Source organism: Chiloscyllium punctatum, chromosome 4 (assembly GCF_047496795.1).
Source record: "Chiloscyllium punctatum isolate Juve2018m chromosome 4, sChiPun1.3, whole genome shotgun sequence".
Classification (NCBI taxonomy): Eukaryota; Metazoa; Chordata; class Chondrichthyes; order Orectolobiformes; family Hemiscylliidae; genus Chiloscyllium; species Chiloscyllium punctatum.
In genome coordinates, this window is record NC_092742.1 from 76783662 (window position 1) to 76808892 (window position 25231).

The 25231-nt window shown below is 39.6% G+C and overlaps 2 protein-coding genes across 3 annotated transcripts in view; one reads left to right on the forward strand and one right to left on the reverse strand.

The window, feature by feature from the left end:
* aven (apoptosis, caspase activation inhibitor) overlaps positions 1 to 21015 on the reverse strand; it is an 87566-nt gene extending 66551 nt beyond the window's left edge. Inside the window, exons 1-2 of the mRNA XM_072569080.1 lie at positions 20723 to 21015; positions 17971 to 18136 (exon numbers count right to left, since the gene is read on the reverse strand). Coding sequence (XP_072425181.1) covers positions 17971 to 18136; positions 20723 to 20920 — 364 coding nt within the window. The 5' untranslated portion in view covers positions 20921 to 21015. The remainder of the gene's footprint in view (positions 1 to 17970; positions 18137 to 20722) is intronic.
* chrm5b (cholinergic receptor, muscarinic 5b) overlaps positions 6045 to 25231 on the forward strand; it is a 66865-nt gene continuing 47678 nt past the window's right edge. For both annotated transcript variants that reach the window (XM_072569074.1, XM_072569075.1), the window contains exon 1: positions 6045 to 6536. The gene's annotated coding sequence lies outside the window, so the exon portion shown is untranslated. The remainder of the gene's footprint in view (positions 6537 to 25231) is intronic.

Here is a 25231-nt window from a genome sequence, read left to right on the forward strand (position 1 = left end):
GCTGGTCACGAACCCAGCCACCGTTTTGTCAGCAGAGCCAACTGGTCTGAGAAACACAGAGGGAGCCACTCCAGGTCGGGTCCTGCCTCCCCGGTTATATTGGTCTGGCAAGGCTTTCCTGATTTGCTGAGGTAAAAAATCCCAATTAAAGATCTCAGTCAAATAGGTCCACCTGCTTCCAACCACTCCACAGGGCTTTATAGGTATGCTTTATTTATTTGTAAAATAAAACCAGAACATGCAAACCAGAAGATGTAGGACAGGTCAGCCATTCTGCTTACTGAGTCTGCTCTGCCTGATAATCCTTGTCTCCAGATTCCTGCCTTAGCCCCATAACTCTTGATTCCTTTACTGATTAAACATCTTTCCAAACTCAGCCTTGAATATACCTAATAAGCTAACTTCAACAGCACAAAGGGATAAAGAATTCCATAGATTCATTATTCTCAGAGATCCTCGTCTCTGTCTGAATTAGCGAACCACTTTCTTTGTGATTTTGCTCTCTAGTCCTGGTCTCTCCCATAAGTGGAAACTAACCTTGCCACATCACTCTGTCAAGACCCCTTAGAGTTTTACCTGTTTCCATAGCGTAACCTCACATTCTTCTAAACTCCAATGAGTACAAACCTCCTCAACCTCTCTCTTTATAAAACAATCGCTCCATACCCAGAATCAGCCTAGAGATCTTTAACTGGACTGTTCCCAACGCCAGGATATCTTTGCTTAGTTAAAGACACCATAATTGTTCACCGTCTTCCAAATGTGGTCCAATGCGTGTCTTGTACAGATTCAGCTGGACCTCCCTATTTGTATACCCTATTTTAATTGATATAAATGCCAAGAGTTCCTTTTCCTTCCTGCTGAACTTTGATGCTAGTGTTTTGTGCTTTAGGCACACAAATCCCACATCCCTCTTGTGCTGCAATTTTCTGTAAGCCTTCTCCATTTAAATAAAACTAAGCTCATCTTCCTGCCAAAGTACAAACTGTCACATTATCCCATACTATATTCCAACTGTCAAGTTTTCGACTACTCACTCAATCTACGCATGTCCGTCTGCAGATTGTGAGTCATCCTCATTGCTTGCCTTCCCACCTATTTCTGTGTAAGTTGCAAACTCAACAATAGTACAATTATGTCCCTCATCCAAATCTTGAATATATATTGTAAATAATTGTGGGGCCAATACTGATCCCTCTGGCACTCCATTACTTAAGGTTTTCACCCTAAAAATAGCCCTTCAATCCCAACTCTCCCTTTTTTGCTAGTTAACCAATTTTTCATCCATGCTAATAAACTACCTCCCAACAGTATCTTATCTTATTAATTTGCCTTATGTGTAATACCTGAATCAAATCCTTTTTGGAAATGAAAATATATTAAGTCTATGTGTTCCCCTTTATCTATCCTGCTTGTCGCTGAAATAACTCTACAGAGACTGGTATTTGTGCAACAGATTTATTTACACATGAACACTCTTGATTACAGTACTGCCAGATTAACAGGCCCAATCAAGAAACTCATATTCCATGAGATCCAGCTGATTGACCTCATTACAATCATTGTAGTGACCTCTTCAAAGAACTGTAATAAATTTGTCAGGCACGATTCCTTATTCATGTAGCCATGCTGACTCTACTTGATTATATTATGCATTTCTAAATGCTCTGATATTACAACATTTACAGTAGATCCTAACATTTTCCCAATGACAGATGCTAGATTACTTTTATTGTCTCCTTTCTTTTCTGAATAAAGGGAATACATTTGTAGTTTTCCAATCCTCTGGGACTTTTCCAGAATCTAAAAATTCTTAGATCATTACTACCAATATATCTACTATCTCTGTAGCTACCTCTTTTAAAATCCTGGGATGCAACCCATCAATTTCAGGGGACTTAACAGCTTTTAGCTCCATTAGTTTCCCATGTACTTTTTCTTCACACACCCTTCTACCCCAACCCCTACCTCCCACAACCTGCCACAACTGTGCTCCTTAATTTTGTATTTTTGTAATGCCATGAAAACTGATGCAAAGTATTTATTCAACTGCTCTGCCATTTTCTGGTTCCCATTATTATTTACCTAACTTCATTTCCCGAATGTTCTCCGAGGGGCCTATGTTCATTTTAGTCTGTTTTCCATTTTGTTTATTTAAAGAAGCTCTTACAGTCCCTTCATTACTCTTTCAGTTTACCCTTGTTTAGTTTATTTCCACCTTGACATTTTGAGTAATCTTTTGTTGGCTTTTAAGTCTTGCTCAATTCCCCCTACAGCCTTATGACCCTATTTTTGCTGTTTTCTTATACCAGGACAGTCTGCCCCTTTCAGTCCAACTCTGGGCATCATTAGCAAGATAACTGCCCTGCAATGTCAACACATTCTTTTGCTTTGTGGCCTACATAGCGTCATGATGTGAAGGAGCCGACATTGGAAGTGGGTGGACAAAGTTAAAAATCACAAAACACCAGATTACCTATAGGACTATAACCTGGTGTTATGTGATTTTTAACAACATAGAATCATACAGCACAGAAACAGACCCTTTGGTCCAACCAGTCCATGCTGATTTTAATCCCAAACTAAACTCGTCCCCATCTGCCTGCTCCTGGCCAGTATCCCTCCAGACCTTTCTATTCATGTACCTATCTAAATGTCTTTTAAACATTGTAATTGTTCCTGCATCCACCACTTTCTCAGGAAGTTCACTCCACACGTGAATTAACCTCGGTGTAAAAAAATTGCCTCCAATGTCTTTTTTAAATCTCTCTCTTCTCACTTTAAAAATGTGCCCCCTAGTTTTGAAGTCCCCCAACCTAGGAAAAGGACAACTGCCTTTAACTCTATCTATACCTCTCATTAATTTTATAAACTTCTATCAGATCATATACTCACTCCCAAGTCCTCACCTATTTAATTAGTTGAAAGCCCTCTCAACAGTCCTAGCTATTCAATTCACCATGACACAGGTCACAGCACAAATCGTTTTGCCCATTTGCACCCTTTCACAGAGGGATAATTTATTTTGAAGATCTGTCCACACATTTTTCAATTGCTCCATTCCATAATGGGTAAAGAAAGAAAATCACTAAGGACGGATGTGAACTGCCTGTGGGAGGACAGGAAAGGTGTGTATGATTTCTACGATCTAGTACACTAAACAGAACACTTTTCCACAGCCTGAGGTATAAGGGCATTAAAATCAAAAATGAACTCTGCCAAATCCGAAATTTCTTTCTAGTACTCAGTTTGATATTAAACCTTCCTGGCACTTTACTGCTGGAAGCTGAAGTAGCTATCTATGTCATATGCCATCAACCAGACGCTGCTCCAAATACACTGAATCTAAAAGGTTTCTAGAAAGCCAGCTGCAAACACTGAAAAACAAGTGATGTGGAAAAAGACAGTAGCAAAAACTTAAATAATAAATAATAATAAAATATTAATCTATTGTAAAAGATCACACTTTTTCTACTTTGCAAATGTTAGTTCAAACCCGAATCTTCCTTTTTCTTATAATTTCTTCTCATTTCACTTGGGGCTGCCACAATGCTGGTTGGTCACCCTTCTCTATTTCCTCCTGTCAGTCACCCAGTCCTTTCCCAATCCCATGATGTTTACACTTACCAGCATCTTTCCTTTTCTCCTTTATCCTACCAGACCCCTCTCCAGTACTCACCACACAACAGGCGACCATACCACTTCAACCTCTTCTCAGGCACTTCCCTTCAATACTCCCACAATCTTGACTGACCCCCTGATGCACCAGTTTCTGATTTTGTCCTTTCTCATTATTCCACATATCCATCTCAGTATATGCATCCTAATAGTATGTAATCATTATTCCTCTCTTCTTGACATTGCTCCACTTTCAATTCGGTTCAACAAGACCAGTCTTATAGGTTATTACTTTTGAATTTAGTCAGAATTTTCTAAAATATAACACTCCATTTCACTTCTTCCAATTATTCCAATCTTAGCTAATAAAGTGCTTAATTTCCATTGTCATACTTCAATCTTCTGTCAACAATAACCTCAGGTATTTGAAGCTACTCAGTTTCTTCAAGTCTTCACCCCTAACTCTCTGATCCTCTTCCTTAGGCTCAAACCGACAGTCTATAAATTGAGTCTTTGGCCCACTAACCTTCACACCCTTATTTTCTCGTGCTTTTCTCCAACTGGAAACTGAATATTTATGGTGAACATTAACTGCAATTGTTTTGATTATTCTACCACACTATTCAATAGAGTTGTTAAGTCATTTACAGGCATAGCTGCTAGGATTCCTCATTGTGATGTGTAATGCACACCAAAATTCCTACTAAATTTCCCTAAGCTCTCTCTAAAGAATCGACTTGACATTTCCAGATAGCTCTAACCTAAAGCATTCTTCCACTAAAGCAAAATATTTTGCATGCATCAAGTTTGAAATGATAACAGTAAATGCTCAGCAGATCAGGCAGCACTTGTACTCAGAGAAACAAACTTAACATTTCAGGTGAATGAGCTTTCATGAAAACTGGACAAAGTTAAGAAGTGTACAATTTTTTAAACAAGCATAAACACAGAGAAAGGGAATGGGGGGAGAAAGAGAATTAAAAGGAATGTATGCCACAGGTTGGAAGGCAGAAATGACTAAGCAGCAAACTGGTTAGTGGTGCAAGACAAAGGGAAGTGGAAACAAGAAAGATAAAGAAGCAAAAAGATCAGAAGACTGTATGTAAAATTCTGAATTATTGACTGAATGTGCTGTCCAACGATATGGCATTGGTTACAGATTTAAGTTATTGAAAGCAATGCTCAGTCCAAATGACTGTAAAGTGTTGAGCTGAAATACAAGACACTAATTGTCTATCTCCTGTTGAGCTTCACTAGAACAAAGCTGAAGGCAGTGTTTAGAACTGAAATGGCACAAGGAATTAAAAATACTCAATATTGCTCAGCTGTTTGCCTTTTGTTTAAGTACAGCAACCTCTGGGTCTCACGCTTCCCCCTTCCAAATTTACAGCTGTCTGCTCAGCAGTGGCATAACATCAATGGGGACAGGTGCTCACATTTAATGCCTTGAAACTAGTTTCTGTGCACAAGTGCAAGTTTAGATTTACAGAAATAAGGCTTCTTAAAATATGGAGTCAATTAACTCAGGATGCAACCAATAGAAGTACACTTATCCTTCTCCCATTAAGTGCATTCTAATAGTGTAAAAGCAAGAACTCAACACATTTGAATCTCAAGCATGGAAGTGATTCTGACTATTATAACACGTGGTTGAGTACTAATGCACTGTATGATCAGGTAACAGCACCCAAATGAATCTAAGCTATATGTCTCCACAGCTCTACGCAAAAGGAAAAGACTAGATATTTTTAAATTTAACTTCTGTTTTAGAACTATTTCATCGAAAAGCATCCCTTACACTCTTGACTCAAATCAGCCATCTTAGCACTGGCTGCAGCTCGTCTAGCTGAGACAGGACAAGTCAGAGAGAGAGAGAGACAAATCCTTGTCCCATTCCTAAATGATTATTTTCACTTAGTACCTGAATTTAATAACAGTCAAAAATTTGTATAATCTAATGGTCACAATCATAATGATTCAATTATAAAAACTGAAGCAGAAACACTCTAAAGCGTCATAATATTATAATAAAAATTTAAAATTATAGAATGTCAGGTCTACCAAATACAATTTAAATTAATTCTTTTTGATCGAGTGCAAACAAAGGGGAAAAAATCTGTACCTATAATATTCGTTGCTTTGCTGATTAGCAGACATTGCTATCTTTCAGACAAAGCAATTAATTGGTTTATTATGTATGAAAGCATCCATCATTGCCTGAACTATCAGCAGGGTCTTGATGCCATTTTCAGTGCATCAAGACTGAGAAACATCTTGCCCTTTTAAGACTTTTTCTCATCTTTCACATGACCAATGTTATACAAATGTACTTGATGGAAGCTGCAACAGTGAACACAGTGCCCATGCATCTCCATTCTGTTCTGTCTCTTCAAACTGAAAATGCAAAGCTGTAAACTTCCAACAGAGCCCTGTGGTGTGCTGATGAGCAGCAGACTTTAATTGCTAAAGACAATGGTAATCAACAGAGCAAATAGGGACTGGAAAGCGGAGCAAGCGAGCTGCTGTTATAGGTGATATTTAAAAAGGTAATCATGAACCTTGGAATTGTTTCAGGTCAGTTGATCTGGCCTTGTAGTGTAAACACAAGTGACAGCTTTTCATTTTCTAGCTGCCAAGGTTGTTATCCAATGCAGGGTCTGAAGGAATAGTCTGAACCGACATTGTGAATAAAAAAATGAAAGAAAAGGAGCTAAGAGTTTACAAAGAAGGAAATCGTCTGTAAAAAGAATCTGCTAATATATGGATTTCATATTTGGGAGGTGCAGAAAGGATAACAGATGGTATACCACTACACCCCTGTGCTTAGCCTCTACCTTCCGACTCTGTTATTGAATCTGCATTTCATGTTGAAGAAAGCTGATCGGCGAAGATGCTGTATGAAGGTATACTGCTATTTTGTAAGTAGGTTCGTTGTTATACAAATTGTTGTGTATTTTATAAAAGAAACTTGCAAGGATGTCATTCTTAGCACACGTTTTTGCTGTATAATAGTGTTTTTAACCAGCATGTTAGTATTTTAAAATATTTGCATTACCAGCCCTGCTTTGCCAATACACAGTAAACTCTTGCTATTTAATATCTTGCACTATTTTGTATTCTGACAAATAAGTGGAAGACACACAAGTGTACTGTCAACTGCTTGGAAAAGATTTTTGAGGCAAAATTAATTTAAGTCAAAAGATATACATTTAGTGCAATACTGTTGCACTTTTAAATTAATCTGTAAAGTAACCATAATAACTAAGCATGTTAGGTAATTAACAAAATTCTGTGCTCATTTGATCACCCCATTACAAAATAATTATCACAACTTTTCAAGTTATAAAACCTAGTTTAGTATGGAAAGCCTCTCTTAGAAGTACCTATTCTCTGTTACTACAACACAGCATGTTACAGTGTGGACATAAAAAGTCTAGAATATTTCAGGAGTGTCTTACTGTTCTTAAAATTTTACATGTAAGTAAAAAAAGCTTGTTTTCAGAAATAATCAGCCTATAAAAGTCAACGTTGCCATCCTTTTAAAATACAATAATACTTTTGTAATACTGCATATTGTTATTATTCATGATGGAAGGGAGAAGATTTGAATTGATTTATTATTGTCACATGTACCAAGATATAGTGGAAGGTACTGTTTGAAAAGCAGTAGTTCTAGGTGAAACTGAAATGTGTGTTGCTGCATGCATATCAGTGAATAAAAAAACCCAAAATATTCATAATGCTTTCCTACAACTTTCCCTTTCCTTGCTGATTTTGCTTGAGTCTATTCTAATAGTTAATGTGATTCTAACCTACTCCCTCAAAATTGCCCACTACAGTTCCACAGTCCTTCTTGTACCTTATCCTGAAATGAAATACCAAAATGCACATATAAAATTGAAGGATATCAGAACTGACCAATTGTAGTGAGCGAGAAGAGTCAGATTTGCTTACTGTTTCTAAAAGTTTCTTAAAACAAATCATTGCATCAATGAATTGGATAATTTAAATTAAATGAACTCCAGAAAAGGAAACTGAACATTACTGCATTTTTGGCTCAATGAAAAACACTGACATACTGAAACTGGACATGGCTTAAAAAAAAATTACAAAGCATATCTAATCAATAGCTCAGTGGCAAGTGTGCTGTGTGGACAGCATTGAGTTCCACACAACAGGAATACCTCTGCTTTTCTCTGCTCTGTGTTGCAACAACTGATCTTAACCACAGCAATGCTGAGAAAACACAAGGAAACAAAATTGGCCAGAGTAACCTCTTCCAGTTGACTGCAGTGAGCCATCTTTCAGACATGGAAATGTTCTATTTTCAAGTATGCTCCTGAAATTATTGTCCAGGTTTATGTATGGAGAATGATCAGTTATCTACACTTCCAGAAGGATGTGGACATGTACTGAACTACAACATAACCTAAGTCATTAGCTTCAAGAAGGAATGGAAAATAAAAGAGAAGGGGGAAGATGGAGAAATCTCAGGATTTTGGGCATGTTAAAAGGATTAAAATCCTTCAATTGTCAAAGTAACAGGAAAGAAATCATTACAGCAATGCAATAGCATAGAAATTAGAAAGATAATTTTCACACATTTAGCATCATCTTGTTGGGACTGATTCTTTTCCTGTGCAAGCTTTATGCAGCACTTGAATGATGCTGAATGCTTATAGCTGGTATTCTATAAAATATTTTCTTGCAAAACAATGCTAGTTGCTACCTTTCTCTCTCTCCCTAATGCTCTCTCCCTAATCACTCACTTTCCATATTTCAAAGAACCAATGAGATTCCTGTCCTTTGTATTCAAATCATTCCATTACCTTGCCTGTCTCTGTTACCCATGTCAGTCATTCACGTCTACATGGCATCCCTGTGACATGAATTACTTTTCATTCCTTTTGCTACTATGCCCTTGCCCTTTGTAAGCTCCTGAAGTGGACTGGGGAATCAAAGTCTATAGGTCTAGAATATTTTGTAATAGAGGGAAAATAAGGATAAATGTTTTCGTTGAGAAGACTGTTAAGATCTGGAACACCCTACCTGAAAGGGTGATGCAATCATATTCCATAGGTACTTTCAAAAGGCAACTAGAAATATATTTGGAATAGGATTAATTTGTACGGTTGTGGGAAAAAATCTTGGGGTGAGGTATTAAATTGGACAATTTTTCAAAAAGACCACTTAAGCATTACAGGCTGTGCAATTTACTTTTTTGTGTTATAAGATTCTATCTGCCTTGATATCCAGACACTTTCAACAGCCTTCTCTTTGACCCTTCTCTTAGCTCCCAGAAAGTGTATTGAAACACTGCACAAAGAACACTACAGAAATTCAAATCTTTCATATGGTTTTGCAGACAATTATTCTTTGTGAAGCATTAGAGACTACACGCAGTTTTATTTGTAGTTTTCAAACTTCCATGCACCACAAATCACTGATATTTTAAAATAATCATAATTGGTGATGAACTACTCTAGTATTGACTCTTGCTGTGACCAAGAGACTATTCCATACATGGTGTCTGAGCACAGGCTGTACTTATACAGTTAAAATCTGTCAACCAGAAAGCAAATGCTTACCCAGGAAATAACATGCAGTAGTCACCCTAAAGACACGGTGCCACATATCCTGTAAATCTCTTCATTTGTCATGCGCAGTGTGCATTTGCTTAAGATCTAAAAGTCACATATAAAATCAAGGAATATCAGAACTGCCTAATTACATTTACAACTCAGTAACCAGAGGTAAAGAACAAACATGGGATTTCAAGCTGAGTAGATTGATTGAGCAGGAACAGAATGATCACTGAGGAGAATTTGGAAGGAAAGCAAGCAAAGGGACAAGGACAGAACTAATGATGCAGTAAGACTGATGTAAAAGATGTGGAACTTGGTCCTGCACTTTTTTTAACGTAATAAATGAATGTCCCAACTTAGCAGTGAATTCTAAGCAATTGAGAAAAATAGATTGGAATAGAATTACCATACAGAAGTAGGATCAAAACACTACGGTTTGAGGCCAATATAACTTAATTATCTGAGCCACATTATGTATCACAATGCACACAGTACTCTTTATCTGTTATAATAAAACAAAGAACTGTGAATGCTGGAGGCTTGAAACAAAAACAGAAATTGTTAGAGAAACACAGTCTGGTGGCAGCTGTGGGATGATAGGAGTGTTAATGTTTTGAGTCCAGTGACTCTTCATTGCCTGTTGTTTATTTCTGCCTCAGATTTCCAGGAAAAGTTCCTTAAAATTGGTGAGTGCAGCATAATCAGGGGTTATCAAGGATTGTCCTTTGACTGGTACCTGAAATCGAAGGCCGCTTGGCGGGCAGTACTTCAAGGCAAAAGATTGAGGAGAGGCAGGGAGCCTTCCCATATGTCATGGCCAATATTCCTTCCTCAACCATCATTACCAAAGATAGACTGCCTGGTTATGCATTTATTTTTAAAAGGGACCTTGTGTATAAGCTCCTATCACATTTACCAGTCTAAACACAGAGATGGAGCTTTTTAGGTAATCCAATGTTGTGAAACAATTTGGGACAACATGAGGATGTGATACACATTATATAAATGCAAATTCCTTTACACAAATGTTTTGCTTATTTGTATGATAGAATGTGTGTGATACTGTAATCAATTCCCATTGGCATCTGGAACAAAGCAAATTATAACAGATAATAGATTTGGCATGTTTTTGAGAAGTTTAATAATGTACAAAGTAATTAGCATGTTGTAAGTCAATTCTTTTGGCCTTTTGATCTTAAGTTAACAATAAATAACATTTTGTTAATGTTACAACCTTACAAACCATCAATTTGCATAAGTTGCAAAGAACATAGACCATTCTGGACTGAACATCATGTGTGGTTTTAGAATCTGTTTTGTAAGCGGCAGTTCCCTCTGCAGGTGGCACAGATGAAGAACATTGGCTTGAGATTGACTGCTATGTTTTCTCCTTCCTGGGATCTCTCTTTTTTGCCATATGGTCATTTCTTTTGTCCTCCGCTTTTTCCACACCCTTCCTGACTGCTTCGCTCCATCCAATCTGTAGCAAGGATTTCCCTTCATTAACACCATTCCCAGTCAACTTGAATTTTCACTTGCAGACATCCTTTTAAAATCGACGTGAGTGAACCAGCATCTCATGCTGACAGCAGGCTTGATGTAACGTATGTTACTGAAATGTCTGCACACTGCCTTGTTAGGAGATCCCAATCTTCACCTGAGGTAGCAGAGATGGAAGCAATTCAGCTGTTTTCCATGCCTCACAGTCTCATTACTGTAAAGGTAGATGCACATTAGGACCTTGCAAGGTCATGACACAGCACCCTCCGTGGGAATTGCTGAGGATTTTTGAACCTCTAGCACATACTTTCCTTGCTCTGGAGCCATTTGTAACAGTCTCTGATTCCGAGTTAGCATTAGAATCAGAGAAGTGGGAGAATTTTGATGTCCCTAGCTGAACAGTCAGTCAAGAAGTGTTAAAACTGAAACATTCTAGTTTATCCGCTGGGTAACTACAGAACTGAATTTCTCAATTAATCAGCATGACCCATCAACGGCCCACCCCACAGACTATCCGCAACTCAACTCCAGTGCCCCAAACTAACTTCGCTGACCCAACTACCCCTCACAACCCCAGGACAGCCATCGCAGCTCAATCTAATTATTCTGCCAACCAGATCTGTTTACCCACCATAATCAAACTACTCCCACTCCACCAACCCAGCCTGATTAACTCCCTGCCCTAACTCCTGATGCAACCAATGACCCCTAATCCCACCACTGGACTATGACAGATCTGATAATCACCCCCACCACTACCACCTGACTACGCTCCTAATCCAACTAACCCTCCCAACCCAAGCTTTTTACCCACCTGCCACCCTTCAAATACTCCGTATACATCATCCAAGAGCTGTATTCATTCATTCAACCAATCACTAATATCACACTGGACATTAAATTTACCTTATGGCATGTCCAGTCTGCCATCACATCCCCCATCATGTTATAGAGCTGCAGCTATTTTTTAAGGGATCCAAAACGTCAACTTCTCCACCTCCTGATGCTGCCTGGCTCACTGTGTTCTTCCAGCCTCCTGCCTGTCTATTTTGGATTCCAGCAACTGGATTCCAGTTTTTTGTCTCTAACCAAGTATTTCTAAAAAGCCATGCTCGCAAGACATGCCCGAAAATGCAGAACCGTGTCCGGGTTTCAGGAATGTTTGAGCAATCCAACGATAATTGCAGCTCTTCAGAAGATCCAGCCAATTAATAGTATTACATTGAAGGATAGTCTACCACATTGGCCATACGGTGTCACACACCTCACTTACAAGAGGGAGCAGTATCACAATATGATCAGTCTTACAATGTACCTCAGACTCGCTTAAAAAAATGATAAATTGGGTTTACAATTAGTACATACAAGATCAATATTGTTTGAGTAATATCAGCATGACAAGAAATAATAAAAATATCATTTCTTCATGAAGTTAACCCTGCAAAGAGAGATTACTTTAAATCCAACTAAGAAATTTTGATTACTTCAAATTTAACAAGTATGTATCTTGCGTTTTGCATATCATTTTCAAACATGCAGTATTTAATTGTACTTGGCTTGATTGCCTCTTTCAACCAAAAAAACCGAAAAATAACAACAAATGAGAAGCAGGCTCACACTTCAATATTTTACCTCTTTCTTTTCCACATACTTTCAATTAACCAATCTGCCTTCTTTCTGACCAGGCATTTTCTGCCATTTCTATATCTCTGACCATGCCAACACTGAACTGCGACTCTGACCATTGACTCTACTGGTTGAAACTGTGACATTAATAGAAGAGTATTAATTAAAGACCATGGCTCATTTTGCTTTATCGGTTAATGATATCACTTGAGCAACTTAATGATAAAAAAGAATTTCTTCAACACCAATATGTGTTTAAGAAAAGTATCAGCATGTGATGACAAATAACATTTTTTTTCATAAAGTTAATGAAATCAGCAAACACTGGAGTTTTTTTTGTGCTTTACACTTGGAGCTACAGGAGGAATTTCCACTGTTTTGTCACTGCATTCTCTAACCAAGACAGGATTTATATCTGGTATATTATGATTCATCTTCACTTGTTCTGGGGCTATTCAGTCAAGGAACAGAAAATTGTCTAGCCTGCATTGAGAGGAAATATGTGAATCACCACCTTGTCAAGTAGGGAATGCTTTTGTCTCGACCGCTTCACAAGCTACATGCTGTTTTGCGAAACACCAATTGATGATGGGTCATGTGGTGATAGCAGAGCACATGTGACACAGAAATATTTCCAAATCTTCTGACATAAATTGCCAACCACTGTCAACAAGCAAAAGCTCCAAAAACATGAAACCACAAATAATTAAACAGATATAAAAGAATAATATTAGCATATTTACATGTCTGTAATATTCAGGTGGTGTTAAAATTTAAATGGAATAAAAGCCTTAGGAATACGAGAGAATATTTTCCACTGACTTAGGTATGTGAAGAACCAAAAACTTTCAAGAAGCTCAACACTAACCAAGACACATAGTCTACTTATCTGATACACCATTCACCATCTTAAACATTCATTTCCTCCAGCAGAAGCACATAGTAGCAGCAGCACATACTATAGTATATACAAGATGCAACTCATCAAGGTATTTCCTTGACAATACCTTCAACTTGCAACTTCTACCACCCAGAAGGACAAAGACAACAAGTATAGCATTCCCTTCAAAGTCACCACTATCTTAGCATTTGAACCTAACTGCCGTCCTTCATTGTCAGAGTTAAAATTTGCACTCTCTCTCTCTCTCCAGCACCTCTCTGCATGAAACTTTACAACAAGGACTGTAATGGATCAATTAGGTGGCTCAATGGCAATTAGGGATGGACAACGAATACTGGTCTTTTCAACAATGTCCTTACATCCCAGGAAAACATTGCTTTAACCTTACCATTACATTAGAGATGTTTGTAGCTAACTATACACAGTGCTTCAATCATTTAAACATGTTAGACAAAGTTCTGCTTTTATTCTGCATTTAAATTGTAACACCACCTGAATATTACTGACATGTAAATACGCTAAGTTATTCTTATATATCTGTTGACTTATTTTGATTTTTAGGACTAATTAATTTAAACTTTATTCTTTTATCTCTTTACTTCACCTTTTCATTCCATTTGATTCTTCCCTTTTGTTTTCCCTTCCTCATTTTGTTCAATCGCAAGTTTATTTTCTTGACAACCAGATACTCGTTGATATATTTTATACAAGATAGTGGTGATGGATTAATCTAGTGACTTAGCTGACAAATAACCTGCAGAGGGCACCACTTAATCTCTGGAATGGTTGAGAGTTGTAGGAAAACTCATGTAATCGCCATCATTGCAATTCTGGTCTCCTTCCTATCGGAAAGATGTTGTGAAACTTGAAAGGGTTCAGAAAAGATTTACAAGGATGTTGCCAGGGTTGGAGGATTTGAGCTATAGGGAGAGGCTGAACGGGCTGGGGCTGTTTTCCCTGGAGTGTCGGAGGCTGAGGGGTGACCTTATAGAGGTTTGTAAAATTATGAGGGGCATTGATACAGTAAATAGGCAAAGTCTTTACCCTGGGATCGGGGAGTCCAGAACTAGAGGGCATAGGTTTAGGGTGAGAGGGGAAAGATATAAAAGAGACCTAAGGGGCAACTTTTTCATGCAGAGGGTGGTAAGTGTATGGAAAGAGCTGCCAGAAGAAGTGGTGGAGGCTGGTACAATTGCAATATTTAAGAGGCATTTGGATGGGTATATGAATAGGAAGGGTTTGGAGGGATATGGGCCGGGTGCTGGCAGGTGGGACTAGATTGGGTTGGGATATCTGGTCGGCATGGACAGGTTGGACCGAAGGGTCTGTTTCCATGCTGTACATCTCTATGACTTGGCATTGAAATCATGTAAGGCTATCAGCAAGGTGGTGACATAGTGTAGTTGTGAGGAAATGGAAACATCAGTAGAACTTCTGGAGATCCATGCTTAGCTATACATATTATTGTTGTCCAGGTTAGCCTACAAATCATGGGAAGAGCTGATAGACATTTCTTCTATAAAATATATCTTTAATTAAATGAGGTTGCCTAGACATTTTATCAAACTCATATATTTACAGTCTCCATTTTACAGAGATAGCTGCTCATAGCTGGAGCAGCAAATGGAGCTCATCAATTGGTCTTATTACCCGATACTAAGGGCCAGAGGAAATCAGATGGAAGTCCTGCTGCAAAGTGCTTATTAGAAGACTGAAATATGACCTTATGCATTGTTTGGCCATAAAGAATTCAGATGCAAAAGTAAAACATGAACAAAACAGCAACAGGCTTCTGTCACAGTCAGAATGTATCTGTTCCCTTTTACTGCTCAGATATACAAGATATATGTCTTTGCCCTTCAGAGTGAGTACTAATTCAATAAGTCCAGCAAAAAGCTTTTTGAGAATTTATTTATTATCAAACATTTACCCCAGATTTAACACAATGTTTCATTCAACTGTCTTCACACCCACAAAGATTAGATAAAGATGTTGGTAAAACATGGTTACAGCTTTTAGTTATCAGAGGCCTGTAGTTTCTTAGATGGAGTTGATGCTTTACTGTTGAAGTGAATATCTGGTAAAGAGGATTCTTAGTAGGTTTGGAGGGTTCTTGTAGTCGAATTTCTGATAGATTGGTTCTCAGATGAACTCAAAATTGAAACAATTGGACAGAATCTTTCTCCTTGTTCCCCAGTTTCAAGATTTGTTTTTTTTTTGGATGACTTGCAGCTATTTTGTTGGCTCTCAGTGGACCTCTGTTTGTAAACTAGCAACTAGCTGACCCAAAAGCAGATGACAAGGTGATTCCTTCATTGTGTGCCAAGTTCAAAGACCTTACTCCAAATGAAAAACTGGCACATATGTTTATTCCAATCATCATGTGTTGTTTGACACATTGAGCCGTGGGGGGTGGTGCACCATCATAATACAGTAGAAGGCTGACAGGATCCCTTCGCATTCACCTTACACAGATTGCATTCTGGTATTTACTTTTACTAAGGTGAAAACAGAGCAACAAGCCAGCTGGAACTCTACAGTCATTTTGAGCTGAGTCATTCTCAAACAGAAGAATATATCTATTCCTCAGCTGGTGATGGATGTGCATACATAGCTGAGCATCCGCTTGAGAATTAGGAATGTTTGAAACTCAAAGTGCCACAGGAAGTGGCCATTTTAATAGCCTGTGTCTAATTTTATAAGTATTTAACTGAAACTCCATAATATAGTATGACATGACCTGCTCAGCAGAGTGCAAAATCATGTGTCAGCATTCCTAACAGCTGGTAGTCTTAAACCTCGACACAGACAAGTGAAACTATTTCAGAAAATCCTTGCCCAACTTCCTTAAGACAAGCTAGAAAATGTCATGGCAGTCTAAGAGAACACTGTGGATCAAAACTAAACACAATACTCCAAATGCCAAAGCATCTGATCCTTATTTGCTTAAATATTGTGCTCATAGTTTTGAACTTTATGCTCTTAGCAAGATTTCCAGAAGTCTTATTTACTTTTCCTGTAGCTATCTCGCACTGCTGCTGAACATTTCATAACTGGCTGACACCTACCCCAAGACCTTTCCCCCAACTAAAGGGCACCCATTCGTTGAGTAAATTACTTGACTGAATGTAAATGGAATTTCTTTCTCATGAAGTGACATACATCATTTGTCATTAACTTTAACTTAATTACATAAGCTGACAATCTAATAGTCTCCTTCTTGTCAATCTATGCATATAGTGTTACATGTACATCTGAATACTTAATTATAGTCATCATGAATGAAAAAAATCCAAATGCTTGAAATGTGAAATGAAAATAGAAAATGCTGCAGCACTTCTATTAGCATCTGAAAAGAGAGAATAAGATCTTGACATTTTTTTTGACATAAATACACAAGGATTTTGAATAAAAGGGTGGGATGTAGAATGGAAACAATCAATCAATATGCCTATGGCAGAGGAAGATTTTCTGGCTTGAATAACCTGGAAACTGCTCAGTCTACAGCGGAATAAAGAAAATGTATGAAAAGACACAGAGTTACAAATGCCTAAGGTTGAGAAGATTTGTTAAATTATAAAATGAAGCAAATAACTTCAGCTATTTTCTTTGGCCAGTATTAGTTACAGTCAGAATGTTGGCCAAGACACTGAATAAATGCTTGCCTCTTCTTCAAATAGTACAATCAATTCTTGTAGATAACCAGATTCACCAGATGGGAAAGCAGGGACTGTAACACAGGCAGCTGAATGGATGGTTTCAATCTTAGTAACAAAGGCCCATGAGCTCCTCCCTCAATGTGTAGGTGAGAGTGCAGTAAACAAAAAGAAAGTTCTTTTTAATCAGAGGATTGGTAGTGCAATAAAAAAAGTCAGAAAGTCTGGCGCTGGAAAAAGCACAGCAGGTCAGCCACCATCTGAGGAGAGGGGGGGTCGACATTTCGGGCATAAGCCCTTCATCAGGAATGTGGAAGGGGAAGGGGCTGAGAGATAAATGGGGGGATGGGGTGGGATCTGTGGGGGAAGGTAGATGGGTGGCGATAGGTAAATGCAGGTAGGAGGTGTTTGTGATAAGTCAGTGGGGAGTTTGGAGTGGATAGGTGGGAAGGAAGATGGACATGTAGGTCAGGTCAGGTCAAGAGGGCAGTGCCAACTTGGAGGGTTGGATCTGGGATCAGGTGGGGGGAGGGGAGATTTAGAAACTGGTGAAGTCAATGTTGATGCTGTGTGGTTGTAAGATCCTGAGGTGGAAGATGAGGTGTTCTTTAATCAACAATGCCCCTCCATCGCATCTCCCTCACTTCCGGCACCTCCACCCTCGAACTCTATCCCTCCAACCGCAATAAGGATAGAACCCCCCTGGTCCTCACTTTCCACTCCAGAAATCTTCAGGATATAGCGTGTTATCCTCTGCCATTTTCACCAACCCCAGCCCAGTGCAATAAAGAAGCCAAGGATTATTAGCATGATCATTCCGGAGTAACGTGCAGGGAAGTGTACTTGACGCGGTCAAACCAGATATAGTAAAGAATGGTTAAATGTGTTTATGTAACAGATATGTTAACATTCCTTAGATTTGAGTAAGCACTGATTCAACTAATGAATCTTTCACTTGTAATATTGTGCACTAAAAGAACAGATTTAAGACTGCATTTCAAACTAATCTCAAAAAAATATTCTATTTAAAGTTTAAATTTTTTTATGCATTAATTTGCACACTTGAAGAACAATGATGTCCTACCTGCAGAACTCAGCAGCACATTGAAATCTGTACCTCGCAAAGATTCACTACTATCATCGAGTTCCTTTTCTTCAGTTTTGTACCTATCCCAATTTGAAACTATTTGTCTTCTAGAAAATTCATTCGGTTGATCATAATCTTCTTTTGTGCCCACAGCACCATCATCCTTTCAAATAAAAGAAATAAATTTTGTGATATATAATCCTTACAGTGTTAACAGACTCACCAAAAACTTATGTTACAACAACTTTGACTAAGCAAAAGTATGCTTATGAAGTAAATGTAATCTTGTTCAACTTCGTAATCTATGCTCAATACTACAATGGAACCACATGGGCTATTTCAGTCCCTTACAGATAAAGTGACACCATTATTATCATTAGGAGAAAGTGAGGACTGCAGATGCTGGAGATCAGGAACGATGAAGGGCTTATGCCTGAAACGTTGATTCTCCTGCTCCTCGGATGCTACCTGACCTGCTGTGCTTTTCCAACACCACACTCTCAACACTATTGTTATCATTGCTACTGTGAATAAATTAGAAAGAATTTGTTTGTAAACTCGACCGTGAATTCTTATCTAACACATATCCAACATACAGCCATCCACAAGCTTCAAATAGTAGCCCTTGCAGAATGAAGGATCGGAAATATAGCTGTGATTCACAAAATTTCATGATGTTCATTTTAAACTTCACAATCTAAGGTATTTGGCATCTGTACAGTTCTGAAACCACTAGACATGTACAATTTGATTGGTCGGATAATTAGGTAAAACTTCAAAACAGTTGTTACGCCACATATGGAAAACATAGAAATATAAATAATGTGCCTTTCATAACCTGCTATTTGTGCTTCTGTAATTTTTTTTCAAAAATTCAGATTAGGTTTGCTTGGACTATGTAACTGTCAGGATGGTATTCTCCCAGTCTAAAGAGATCAGGAATGAATGTTGACAACATTTACAATTTCCAGAGCTCAGTCAATGATAAAAAGGGTTCACTGTACACCCTTTGGCTAGCAATTTCATACAAAATGTCCAGTTTCAAAAATCACTGACTTCTTAATGGAAACAGCTCTAAATGAAGTGCATAGAGAAAAAGATAAAATTGTAACAATGAGATTAAATCATAAATCATGATTTGACGTTCAACACACTGCACACTAAACATTCTCCCAGAAGGTAATTGGCACTTGTAAGCTATCATGTAGATTATAATACCTTGATTTTCCAAAAAAAAACTGCATGTGGTTACTTTTTGTATGTAAAAAATGAGTTGAAGATATGAAATTACAAGGCTTTTTAGGTCCAAATGTCATCGGGCAATTTTTACATTGGGTTGACTTTTACATGGGCCTTAAATAAAGATCAAAATTGTATGTAATACTTTAGGAATAAAAATAAAAAGTTCTGGAAACATTCAGGTTTGTTGCTCTCTTCACAGATGTCACCATCTTTTCAAGTCAAATGCTTGAGTTCTCTGAAGAAATCATATTTGACTCAAAACCTTAACTCTACTGTCTTTGCAGCTGCTACCTGACTGTAATATTTCCAGTACATCTGTTATTATTTCAGTTATCCAGCATCCAGAGTATGTTGCTTTTATTAGTTTCCAGACGAAGTCTCACTTATATTATATAGTTGTGATGTGGAGGTCCCAGTGTTGGACTTGGGGTGGACAAAGTTAAAAATCACACAACACCAGGTTATAGTTCTAGTTAGCTTCCTGACAAAGGAGCAGTGCTCCAAAAGCTTGTACCTCCAAGTAAAACTATTGGACTATAACCTGGAGTTATATGATTTTTAACATTGTATAGTTGAAGCAAGACAGCTGTACTTTTATATTTCATTCCCCTTGCAATAAGGGCCAACATTTCAACTGTCTTCCTAATTATTTGCTGTTCAATATCATTTTTCATGTACAAGGCCATTCAGATCCCTCTGGTCTAATTTCTAAGTCAAAATTTTGGTCTCTTGCACAAACACAATTTTAATCATTCTTTCCTTTTCAGCCATGCTTTCAAGCTGCTTGATTCTTATCTCTTTTTCCTTCATCTCTCTACTGCTTTTGTCCATCAAGATGCCCCTTAAAACCTACCTCTTCAACCAACTCTATCTAACATAATATCTTATATGAATTAGTATCATTGCTAATGAGATAAAGTTAGCACGTTGAAAACTCATCGTCAATAGTGATGACCATTCAAATAAGACAAATAATCATAATGCATAGCACAGTTAGAAATAATCATCATTTGAAAAGGAACTAAATAACAATAGGATTGCACAATTATAAACATTTCAGGACAGCAATAATCACAACACATGGAAAGATGCAGATCCCCTTTACTATCATAACAAAAATGAAAGACCTCTGCATTCTGTATGCAGTCTGAACATTATCAAATTGAAAAAATAATTAACTATTTGAGTTTTATACAGGAGTAAATCTGTCTCATGGTCTATTTATTCCATATTTGTGGAAGTGCATTTACTTAATTCATTCACAGCTATTTACTTTAGTGTATTTGTGACAAGTATCATTTGTTTTGTTTCATTAGTGTGTGTGTGTGTGTGTGGAATAGACTGGGACTTTTCTATTTCATGACAGGCGCTACATAAATACAAACGGTTGTTGCTCCGCACCAGTATCCTGAGCCCAGAGACCCCCCCTTCTGCCCGCCAACGTCCGGGGAAACCTGGTTACCCGAGGCCGAGGCCGAGGCCTAGCTCCCTCCCCTGAAGCCTGTACCTGCTCCTCCTCCTGCTGCTGCTGCTGCGGGAGCTCTCCGTCTCGGCCCCGGCTCCGGGCCCGTCCTCGGGGACCCCGCCAGCCCCGCTCCGGCTGTCGCTCCCCGGGGCCCCGAGCTCCTCGACCTCGCCCCCGGGCCCGGCCTCGACCTCCGCGGCGCCCGCCACGGCCCCGCTCAACCCGCACAGGGTACTCCATCCCCGGGACTGAGGGGGAGGGGAGACCGACAGGCAACACACAGAGAGAGGGAGGGAGAGAATACAGTGAGAGAGAGAAAACAGAGAGAGAGAGAACACAGTGAGAGAGAGAGAGAGAACACAGTGAGAGATAGAGATATCACAGTGGGAGAGAGTGAGAGAGAACACAGAGAGAACAGTGAAAGAGACTCAATGAGACAGGGAGAGAATACAGTGAGAGACAGAGAGAGAACGTGTAGGAAGAGTCAGAGAACACACAGCATGAGAGAGGGAACACAGTGAGGGAGAGAGATAGAGAACATGCAGAGAGAGAGAGAACACAGTGAGAGAGAGAGGAGAGAACACAGTGAGAGGGAGAGAACACAATGAGAGAGAGAGAAAAAACACTGTGAAAGAGAGTGAGAGAGAACAATGTCAGAGAGAGAAAACAGGCAGAGGGAGAGATAACACATTGAGACATAAGAGAAAACACAGTGAAAGAGTGAGAGAACATGCAGAGAGAGAGAGAGAGAACACGCAGTGAGAAAGAATACACTGAGCGAGAGAGTGAACACAGTGAGACAGGGAGAGATAATACAGTGAGAGAGAGAGAAGGAAAGGACACAGTGAGAGAGACAGAACACTGAGAGAGAGAGAGAGGATGAGAACATAGTGAGAGACAGAGAGAACATGCAGAGAGAGCAAACACACAGAGCAAGAGAGAGAACACAGTGGGAGAGCAAGAGGTAACACAGTGAGAGAGAAGGAGATAACATATTGAGCGCAAGAGAGCACTGAGAGAGAGAGAGAGAACACCCTCTGAGAGAGAAAACACAGAAGGAGAGAGTGGGGGAACACAGGGAGAAAGAATGGGAAAGAACGCAGTGAGTGAGAGACAGAGAGAGAACAGGCAGAGAGAGATATAGCATAGTGAGAGAGAGAAAAACACTGTGTGAGAGTGAGAACACAGTGCGAGAACAGAGTGGGACAGAGAAAGCACACAGTGAGAGAGAGAGAGAACACAGTGGGAGATAGAGAGAGAGAGAACATGCAGAGAGAGAGAGAGAGAGAGAGAGAACATGCAGACCAAGAGAGAGAACACAGTGTGAGAGAAAGACAAAAGTGAGGGGGGGGGGGGGGGGAGAGAACACAGTGAGAGACAGAGAGAACAGGCAGAGAGAAAATACTGTAAGATAGAGAGAAAACACATTGTGTGAGAGAGGGAGAAAACACAGTGAGAAAGACAGAGAACATGCAGAGAGAGAGAACACTGGCAGAGGGAGAGATAACACATTGAGAGATAAGAGAAAACACAGTGAAACAGCAAGAGAACACAGTGAGAGAGAGAGAGAACACGCAGAGAGAAAGAACACACTGAGCGAGAGGGTGAACACAGTGAGACAGGGAGAGATAATACAGTGAGAGAGAGGAGAGAACACAGTGAGAGAGACAAAGGTAGAGACAGAACACAGTGTGAGAGAGAACACGCAGAGAGATAGAGAACATAGAGAGAGAGGGAGAGAACACAGTGAGAGAGACAACATAGTGAGTGTGTGTGAGAGAGAGAATACAGTGAGAGCGAGAGAGAGACAGAAAACACAGTGAGAGAAGGAGAACCCAGAGAAAACACAGTGAACTAGAAAGAGAGAGTGAACACTGTGAGAGAGAGAGAGATCACAGTAAGAGAGAAAGTGAACACAGTGAGAGAGAGAGATGGTGAGAGAACAGAGCAAGGGAGAGAAGGAGAGAAACCAGTGAGAGACTGAGAGAGAATGTTCAGAGAGAGAGAGAACACAGTGAGAGAGAGAAAAAATGCAGAGAGCAAGAGAAAGAACAGGAAGAGAGAGAGCACAGTGTGAGAGACAGAGAGAACATGGAGACAGAGAACACAGTAAGAGAGAGAGAGAGGAAGAGAACACAGTGAGAGAGGGAGAGAGGGAGAACACAGAGAGAGAGAGAAAACACTGTGAGAGAGGGAGAGAACACAGTGGGATTGAGAGAGTCAAAAACATGCAGAGAGCGTGAGAAAGAGAAAACAGTGCTAGAGGTGGAGTAAACACAGTGAGGGAGAGAGAAAACACAATGAAAGAGAGAGAACACAGAGAGAGTGAGGGAAAGAGAACATGGTAAGAGAGAGAGGACACAGAGAGGGAGAACACAGTAAGAGAGAGAAAACACAGTGTGAGAGACAGAACACAGTGAGAGAGGACAGAGTGAGACAGAGAGAGGCAATACTGTGATAGAGGGACAACATAGTGAGAGAGAGAGAGAGACAGAACACAATGAGTGTGAGAGAGAGAAATTGCAGAGAGAGACTGAACAATGTGAGAGAGGAAACACATGAGAGGGAGAGAACAGTGTGAGAGAGAGAGAGAACACAGTGAGAGAGAGAGAACACTCTAAGAGAGAGGGAGAGAACACAGTGAGAGAGAGAAAGAAAGAACACAGTGAGAGATAAGAGAGAACACGGTGAGAGTGAACCGTGAGAGAGGAAGAGAAAACACAGAGTCACACAGAGAACAAAGTGAGCAAGAGAGAGAACACAGACAGAGGGAGAACACAGAGTGGAAAAGTACACTCCGAGAGAGAACACAGTGGGAAAGAATACAGTGAGAGTCGGAGAGAAACGTAGACATAGAGTACATAGTGAGAAAGGGAACACAGTGAGAGAAAGAAAACACAGGGAGAGAGAGAGAGATCACGGTGAAAGAGAGAAAGGGAGAGACAGAGAGAGGATAACACACTGAAAGACAGAGAACACAGTGAGTGACAGAGATAACACAATGAGAGAGAACAGTGAGAGAGAGGGAGAACACAGTGAAAGAGCACATAGTGAGAGCGAACACAGTGGGAAAGAACACAGTGAAATAGAGAGAGTGATAAATTCAGACATAGAGAACACAGAGAGATAGAGAAAAACAATGAGAGAGATTACAGTGAGAAAGAACAGGCTGAGACAGAGAGAGAAAATGCTGTGAGTGTGAGAGGACATAGTGTGTGAGAGAGACAGAGAGAGCACAGTGAAAGAGAGGGAGAGACCAAAGTGAGATACAGAGAGAGAACATGCAGAGAGAGAGAGAGACAGAGACAGAGAGAGAGAACACAGTGAGAGAGAGAACACGGTGAGGGATAGAGAGAGAACACGGACAGATAGTGAAAAAACACAATGAGGGAAAGAATACAGTGAGAGAGAACAGAGTGAGATGGAGAGAGAACACAGTGAGGATGAAATAACACAGTGTGTGAGATAGACAGAGCGAACACAGTGAAAGAGAGAGACTGAGACCACAGAGAGTTACAGAGAGAGGAACACACACACACACACACACACACACACACATATATATATATATAGAGAGAGAGAGAGAGAGAGATCATAGTGTGAGAGAGAGAACACAGTGAGAGATAGAACACAGTGATAAAGAGAGAGAACACAGTGAGAGAGAACAAAGAGAGGGAGAAAACAAAGTGAGAGAGAGACCATTCAGAGAGGGATGGAGAAAACACAGTGAGAGAGAACACAGTGGGAGAGAGAAAACACAGTTAGAGAGAGAGGACATGCAAAGAGAGAGAACACAGTAAGAAAGAACTGAGTCAGAGACAGAACGCTGAGAGGGAGAAAACACGCAGAGAGTGAGAAAACACAGTGAGAGAGAAGGAGAGAGAGATCACAGAGAACGAGAGAGAGGGAGGGAACACAATGAGATAGAAGAATGAGAGAGAGTGAGAACACAGTGAGACAGTGCACTGTGAGAGAGAACACAGTGGAAAGAACATAGTGAGAGAGAGAGCAAAATGCAGATATAGAGAACACAGTGAGAGAAAGAAAACCCAGTGAGGGAGAGAAAGAGAACACAGAGAGATAGAAAAAAATGCAATGAGGCAGAGATAACAGTGAGAGAAAACAGAGTGAGAAAGAGAGAGAACACAGAAAGCATGAGAGAGCACAGTATGTGTGAGAGACGGAGGGAACAAAGTGAGAGAGAGGGAGAGACCACAGAGAGAAACAGAGAGAGAACATGCAAAGAGAGAGAGAGAGAGAGAAAACACATTGAGAAAGAGAGAGAGCACAGTGAGAGGGAGAGACCATGCGGAGAGGGAGACAGAAAACACAATGAGGGAGAACACAGTGAGAGAGAGAGGACACAGAGAGAGAGAGAGAAAAAACACATGCAGCGAGAGAACACAGTGAGAGAGAACACCATCAAAGACAGAGAGAGAACACCATGAGAGAAAGAGAGAAAATAGAGAGAGAATGCAAGAGGGAGAGAACACGCCAAGAGAGAAAGATAACACAGTGAAAGAGAGGGAGAGAACACGCAGAGAGAGGGAA